This window comes from Telmatherina bonti (genome assembly GCF_933228915.1).
Source record: "Telmatherina bonti genome assembly, chromosome: 18".
NCBI lineage: Eukaryota > Metazoa > Chordata > Actinopteri > Atheriniformes > Telmatherinidae > Telmatherina > Telmatherina bonti.
Genome location: NC_136616.1, coordinates 34,690,268 through 34,698,392, shown reverse-complemented (window position 1 = coordinate 34,698,392; position 8,125 = coordinate 34,690,268). Strand labels below are relative to the sequence as shown.

Below are 8,125 nucleotides of genomic sequence, written 5' to 3'. Positions count from 1 at the left end.
ACATCTGGGACGTTGGGCTGATGCCTGAAGGGGGAAAAAACTACAACTACAACAATTTAGAGAGTATGTTTGTAAGTAAGACACAGCAGGTGCTGGTGCTTGGTTAAGTGTGTCTGCAGGAAGAGCAGAAAACAACTGTTTTCTAATCTTTCCACTACAGAATACACAGTACGGTTCGTCAAACTTTATCTACATGAAAATGCATCTAATGCCGACGCAGGTTTTCTGCCTTAACTGGCAAAACAGTTCGGTGTGGACTCAGCGGAACTTCCGAAAGATTTTTGCAGCTGTAAATAAACTTTTTTCCGCATCCTGCAAAAAGAATCTGCCCTAAAATTTCACGTTTGCAAATGTGCAGAAAAAGATCAGCGCTATTGTGCGCTAGCAAACGTCTTGTCCATAGATGCAAAGCCCAAAACTGCGTATAAGACTCCGAAGTTGGGGTCACAAATCTGTTTTCGTCTTTAAATCTCTCTGACTGGATGGGGACTAATCAAACTGTCCAATCAGACAGCAGAAGGCTACACCTCCTTGCAGAAGGACAGGAAGCTGTTCTGCAGGCAAGATTTTATGCTTTGTGTTTGTTTTTAGGCTTTTCAATGGAAACACCTGCAAATTGCATTTGTAAGTTGTTGAAATTTTAGATACATCACTTTTATTTAGTGATTATCTGTAGTTTCTATGAGCTTCATTCAAAAATAAGTCCAATGTCTGATGTTAAATCTTTAAAGTAGAGTGTTTCCGTTTCCTGAACCAAACAAGTGGGGGAAGGTAATCTCGTCAGTGCTCAAAATATATTCAGCTTGTCTTGCAAAACAACAACTATAACAAGGAAAACAGGCATCCAGACATTTTTTTTTAAATAGTAGATGATCTGTATGATGGAGCTTTTTTTTTTTTACATAAAGAAAAACATATTTAATGGAAAAAAGGAGCATCATAACCTGACATGTTCAGTTTCAGTGGGAGAGATACCGACATCCATCAGCCAAGATAAGGACCTGCAGAATGGGCCATCTGCTAATTCAAAACACTCACTGTGAAGAGCTGAAAATTAATGCATGTTTATCTGCATTTCCAGCTAATCATCATCCTTACTTCTCTCTTCCTTCCAGGAACCATGTGATCCTGTCCTCAGCCTGAACCCTCTGTGCATGCAACCAACATCTTCCTTTTCTGAACTAATCAGACCTGCGGGGCGTCTCGTACTTTGAAGTTTCCTCTTTCCTGGAATTTCCAGAGACATTTATCACTCTGGGACTTGGCAACATGGAAGTAGAAGAATGTTTTGCAGGGAAAAGATTTTGAGATTTTGGGTGGTGCCTTTCTCCTGCAGCAGAGAAACCATGAAACTAAAGTGGATTTACTAAAAACAGACCTTCATTCTGTTGCAAGAGTCACCCTTTCAACGTTTCTTCCTTCCTCTCAAATGTATGATGGAGTAAGTGGAGACGAGGGGTTTACTCAAGCAGAAGACACAAAAAGAGAGACGTAAACTCTGCGTTTCAACAGAAAGCCCCTTCTCCTGGCTGCAGTGGGGAGTAAGGGGTGTGTTTGGAGGTTCACCCCCACCAGCCTGCCCCTCGCAGATGGAGGCCCACCAACACTCCCCAGATAGCAGCAGTGAGGAGTGCACCGTCCTGGAGGCTCCACCCAGCAAAAACACCTGCCTGCAACATGCAGCGAAGGTACGGAGATACGAATCCTCACACAGCAGCATGTTTACGACAGAACGAGGATGTTTCCCCGACAAGGCCTCCATGTGTTGCAACATGAGTTTCTCTGCTTCCTGCAGAGTATAAACGCTCTGCACATGGTTCACACGGAGAACCAAAGCCGAAAACCCAACAAACCTGACTCATCCATCCATCCATCCGTCCATCCATCTGTTTACTCCGTCCATCCATCCGTTAGTCCATCCATCCATCCATCCATCAGTCCGTCCATCCATCCGTTAGTTTGTCCATCCATCCATCCGTCCATCCATCTGTTAGTTTGTCCATCCATCCATCCATCCGTCCATCCATCTGTTAGTCCGTCCATCCATCCGTTAGTCCGTCCATCCATCCATCCATCAGTCCGTCCATCCATCCGTTAGTTTGTCCATCCATCCATCCATCCATCCGTCCATCCGTCCATCCATCTGTTAGTCCGTCCATCCATCCGTTAGTCCGTCCATCCATCCATCCATCCATCCATCCATCAGTCCGTCCATCCATCCATCCATCCGTCCATCCATCTGTTAGTCTGTCCATCCATCCATCCATCCATCCGTCCATCCATCTGTTAGTCCGTCCATCCATCCGTTAGTCCGTCCATCCATCCATCCATCCATCCGTCCATCCATCTGTTAGTCCGTCCATCCATCCGTTAGTCAGTCCGTCCATCCATCCATCCATCCATCCGTCCGTCCGTCCGTTAGTCTGTCCATCCATCCATCCATCCATCCTTCTGTCAGTCTGTCCATCCATCCATCCATCCATCCGTTAGTCCGTCCATCCGTTAATCCGTCCATCTATTCATCCATCCATCCATCTGTTCATCCATCCATCCGTCCATCCATCTGTTAGTCCGTCCATCCATCCATCCGTCCGTCCATCCATCCATCCGTTCATCCATCCATCCATCTATCCATCCATCCATCCATCCATCTAGCCATCCATACATCCATCTGTCCATCCATCCATCCTTCTGTCAGTCAGTCCGTCCATCCATCCATCCATCCATCCATCCGTCCATCCATCCATCCTTCTGTCAGTCAATCCATCCATCCATCCATCCATCTGTCCATCCATCCATCTATTCCATCTTTCTGTCCGTCCATCCATCCATCCATCTGTCCATCCATCCATCCATCCATCCATCCGTCCCTCCGTCCGTCCGTCCATCCATCCATCCATCTTTACATGCGGTAAACAACCATGAACACTGAAAATAACCCATCTTGAACTGAAACATCAGCAAAACAGCCTGAAACCTGATACTTGTTGGGTTTTGTCAATCTGGAGGTCAAGTTGAGTGTTTGGTAGAGACAAGCAGTGAAGCATCTGTTCACAGATACTGTATGAACATATGTGCGAAAGGGTTTGTGACAAAGTGAGACTAAAAGACAAATCCTGATTAATCTTCTTCTCAATCTCTGAACATGTCTGTATACTCAGGTGGCTGATCTGTACTGTTCAGCCTGCGAGTGTGCCCTGTGTGAGGACTGTGTGTCGGAGCATGGGGAGCACCCTCAAGTGCCACTCAGCCAGGCCCTGGACCAGCACCGCAGCAGGTTGCAGGAGAGGCTGGAGGCCGCCCAGACCAGGTAGACACAAAAACTGCACACATTTTACCTGAGTGTGTAACTGGTGAGCACTTTTTCTCCTCTAAAGTGTTACAGTGTATCATTCCTGACTGATAATCAATCAAGTTTTAATTATTTTTTTTGCTCTGCATTGAGAAAGATTTTAAACTAAATTGTAATGAAACACTTTGATTAAAAGGGGCTCATTAGTGTTTGCATCACACTGGAGGTCTCATCATAAAGTCGTGTTCATAACAAAATAACAAAATAAGAAATATTTTATTAATTACTATAGCATATGTCATATGTATTTACAATAAAACAAAACTAAAAAATATCTTAGGCCAAAACAATGATTATGCACGAGTAACTGACTCATTTAATAAAAGAAAGTATTTTATTCCATCAATAAATCATAGAGACACAGAATTCACATGCATAAAAAGCTATTGAGACGGATTAACAGTGGGAAAACACTGACATCTGGTGGCCAGACTGGGAAATGCAGGTCAAAGATTTAAGAAAATTAAATATTTGAAACAGATTAAATATTTGAATTCTTTTAAAAAAATTTATTAGTCACATAGTTTTTTTTTTGGTTTTTTTTTTTTTTGTAAACTAAAAATGGCTAAATAAACTATTTTTAATTCAAATTAAATTTTTCATATGATGTTTTGAGGCTGCACAGTGGCACAGTGGTTAGCACTGTGGCCTCACAGCACACCTCACTGGTTCAATCCTTTGCTGGGGAGGGGTTTGGTCAGTGGCCCTTCTGTGTGGAGTCTGCATGTTCTCCCCGTGTATGCGTGGGTTCTCTCCGGGTAATGCGGTTTCCTCCCACCGTCCAAAGACACGCATGTTAGGTTAATTGGTTCCTCTAAATTACCCCTAGGAATGAGTGTGAGCATGAGTAGTTGTTCGTCTCTTCTGTGTGGCCCTGCGATGGACTGGCGAGCTGTCCAGGGTGTACCCGGCCTGTCGCCCAAAAGCCAGCTGGGATAGGCTCCAGCTTCCCCGCGACCCTGAATTGGAATAAGCGGTTCAGAAAATGAATGAATGAATGAATGTTTTGGCAATTTAGAGAGCAGTCTTTAGTCTTAACCCCACCTTTACATCCGTCCTCTCCAGACTTCCACAGATTGCAGATGCACTGTCCTTCGTTAAAGAGATCCTCCAGCAGCTGACCAATCAGAGGGCTTCCATTGAAGAAGACATCCAGTCCAGCTTTGAGGACCTGCATAAGCAGCTGGACGTTCGGAAGAGTGTCCTGCTGATGGAGCTGGAAGTCACATATGGGCTCAAACAAAAGGTGAAAATACGTCAAAACAAGATCACAGAAGTGTTGATTATTTGTAAGAATGTTCTTCATGGTGAGATGAGGAAATAAAAGAAATGTTTTTTTCTTAGGTCCTCCAAGCTCAGTTAGAGAGTCTTGTCCGAGGGGATGCAGACATCTCAGCCACTTGCACCCAGACAGAGGAAGCTCTGGCTGGGGAGGCTTGTGTGGCGAACCTGCAGGTGGAACGTGAGCTGGGGGATCGGTTAGGTGAACTGGTGCGCTGTGGTTTGCCTTGTCAGCCGGAGGAGAATGACCAGCTGGATCTGGTGATGGAGACAGATGGACTAAGGAAGTCCATTCACAACCTGGGAACCATTGTCACGACCAGGTGAAACCACACAAATGTTAAATTCTCTGGACCTGTTTCTAAAAAGACACTGTTGTGGATTAAACACACTTTTATGTATTTCAGTGCGGTGGCAAGCCAGAGCGAGGCCATGGGCGCCGGCCTGGAGCAGTGCGTAGTGGGACATCCCGCCTCTGTTACTATTGTGACAAGAGACAAGTCAGGAGGAGCCTGCAAAAGTGGCAACGCAATCCTTTCAGCTGAGGTTGGTTTCATGGCCAAAATTGTATTAAAAGTAACTTCATTTAATGAACAGCTTGATAACAATCACCCACATGTTCATACAGGTGTTCACTCCGGATGGCAGCATCGTAGACGGCGAGATCGTGGATCACAAGAATGGGACATATGAGTTTGTGTATACGGTGCCAAAGGAGGGTGACTTCTCGCTGGCTCTTCGTCTGTATGACCAACACATCAAAGGAAGTCCCTTCAAACTAACCATCACCAAGGCATTAGAGGCAGAGGTGGGTGGACCCATCTTAGAATTTGTCAATGAAAATCATGGAGAAAATTTGCATAATCAATTGTTATAATTCTTCTCGGCCAAGCCTAAGCAATCCCAGTTGGACAGTTTTATTTTGTCCTGTCTGAAGGTTACGTGTATGTGCAGCGGAGTTCATCTGTAGCTTTAATGCTTTTGCTACAAGAGTGCTGAATCCCGATGTGGCAGGGACTTTTCCAAAGAAAGGGTAAACTACCAGCTGTCACTGGTCCAGCAAAATTATGATTTTTTTGATATGAAGTTTAGTTAGATATCAACTGTGAAGGAAGGACCAGCCAGTTTTAAGGTCACTTCTGATTCCTCGCATCTGCTCCTGTGTAGCAAGCAGATCCACAAAATTCAGTACAGTTTGCAAAAAGCTGCAAATCAAGCTAGAACATAAAGTGACAGGTTTTGAAACCACAGATACTCCGGATCAATGCTGATACTTTATTGATCATTGTGTGGACTTTGTCCACTGGTTTTCAAATTAAGATAAACAGAAGTTTCAACTTATGTTTGTTGTCCATCCAGGTGTCTCCCTCCACCACGACAGCAACCAATTCAGCTGCCAATGCCACTCCATCCACAGGCTCCTCTGAGGGCGTCAAGAGACGAGGAAAGTCCCCTGGCCAGAAGAAAAAGGGCTCCAAGAGGGCTAGCAGTGCCCTGGGCACTCCGCGACGGAAAACTCAGAACCCCATTGAGGACGACCTCATCTTTAGGATCGGTAAGAGATCTCTCTAGAATAAGAAAAATAGCCAAAGGTACTGAAGCTGAAACTCTTCTTTCTTGCTAAAATCCAGTAAGGACTTCGAGCTGTGAGTGCAGATTTACTTTTCTGTGTATATATTCACCCATGAAGGTCTTCCTTCTTTCTTTTAGGAACTAAGGGGAGGAATAAAGGCGAGTTCACCAACCTTCAAGGAGTGGCTGCGTCCTCCAGTGGCAAGATACTGATAGCTGACAGCAACAATCAGTGTGTTCAGGTATAGCTTGTATGGTCCAGTCCTTGGGGCTTCAAAGCTTTGACGCTTAAAGCTGGAGCTAAAAAAACTGTTTTATATCTCCAGATTTTCTCCAATGAGGGGGAATTTAAGAGTCGTTTTGGGGTGCGAGGAAGATCGCCAGGGCAACTGCAGCGGCCAACAGGTGTAGCTGTACACCCAAGTGGTGACATCATCATCGCCGACTACGACAACAAGTGGGTCAGCATCTTCACCTGCGAGGGCAAGTTTAAGGTAGGTACTGCACGGTTACTGGAAGTATGAAGATCTTTTATGATGCAAAAACCTAAAAAGTTTGATGTATTGAGTTCTACTTTATCCATATTGTTTGTTTTTTTTCGTCCAAAAGGCAAAACTCGGCTCCGGGAGACTCATGGGGCCAAAGGGCGTGTCTGTGGACCAAGACGGTCACGTGATAGTGGTTGACAACAAGGCGTGCACTGTTTTCATATTCCAGCTGACTGGAAAACTCATCACCAAGTTTGGGAGTCGGGGCAACGGTGACAAGCAGTTTGCAGGTAGCATTTTGTACAAATATCCACGCAAAATAAAGGCCCATTGATGATGGACGCAGAAGATGGAGGACAGTTTTGTCCATCTACTACATCAGTTACGCACGTAATTTGATCTGTTTTGAAGCAGCTTAGCTAGCTGTCTCTCTAGCAATGAAAATACTATGACTGGATCTCTCATGTTAAAGGTCTTTTGTGAATTTCAAATGTAAAATTGAAAAGATTTGAAGCATCAGGAAACAGATGACGTTTGCTGCTTTTTGAACCCCTAATTTTTCTTAGTGATTACACTGAAAATGTTTGTAACTTGAAAAACAAGTCTCCCATTGTTTTAATATTTGAAATATCTATATGCATTGATGTTTCTTGTTACTGTCCTGAAGGTCCACACTTTGCAGCAGTGAACAAGAACAATGAAATCATCATAACAGACTTCCATAACCACTCTGTGAAGGTACACAACTTACTCCATTTGCTTTCTTTCTTAGCACAGAACAAAAGGAAAGCTACAGTCTAACATTAGGAATGTCTTGCTTTATTCAGGTTTTCACCCCCGAGGGAGAGCTCGTGTTGAAATTTGGCTCAAACGGAGAGGGAAATGGCCAGTTTAATGCCCCCACTGGTGTAGCTGTAGACATTAATGGGAACATTATCGTAGCTGACTGGGGAAACAGCCGAATACAGGTACCACACTGGTGGGATGAGTTTGCAAAAATGAAATGTCAATAATCTCAGATTATTTATGCATCTTCTCTCGAACTTTCCAGGTGTTCGATGGCAGTGGCTCCTTCCTGTCCTATATCAACACATCTGCAGACCCTCTGTATGGCCCACAAGGTCTGGCTCTGACCTCAGATGGACACGTGGTGGTGGCTGACTCTGGAAACCACTGCTTCAAAGTCTACCGCTATCTACAATGATAAAGGGCTTGTGTAGAAATGGTCAAGTGGAAACAGGAAGGAGGCAGAGAAGGGAAGCAGTGGTTACAATGGAAAGATAGGATACACAAATTCATCAATGCATGAACCTGTACCAAGGGGTGGAGAAGGAGAAGAAGCGCCAAGGAAAAGGTTGGCTTCCATCACTACATTGTAAAAATCTACTTTTGATGATCTTTGATCATCTTGATGAAGAGGATCATCAAGTGA

At 44.3% G+C, this 8,125-nt stretch overlaps 1 protein-coding gene across 1 annotated transcript; it reads left to right on the top strand.

The window, feature by feature from the left end:
• Positions 1-1,589: 1,589 nt before the first annotated feature.
• Positions 1,590-7,897, top strand: trim2b (tripartite motif containing 2b; the record flags this gene model as incomplete). Its single annotated transcript, XM_079258104.1, has 13 exons — positions 1,590-1,688; positions 3,162-3,310; positions 4,418-4,598; positions 4,697-4,956; positions 5,041-5,179; positions 5,262-5,441; positions 5,993-6,188; positions 6,344-6,447; positions 6,532-6,699; positions 6,815-6,983; positions 7,361-7,431; positions 7,521-7,661; positions 7,745-7,897. The coding sequence occupies 13 exons, from the start codon at positions 1,590-1,592 to the stop codon at positions 7,895-7,897; spliced, it is 2,010 nt and encodes a 669-aa protein (XP_079114230.1).
• Between the last annotated feature and the right edge of the window lie 228 nt (positions 7,898-8,125).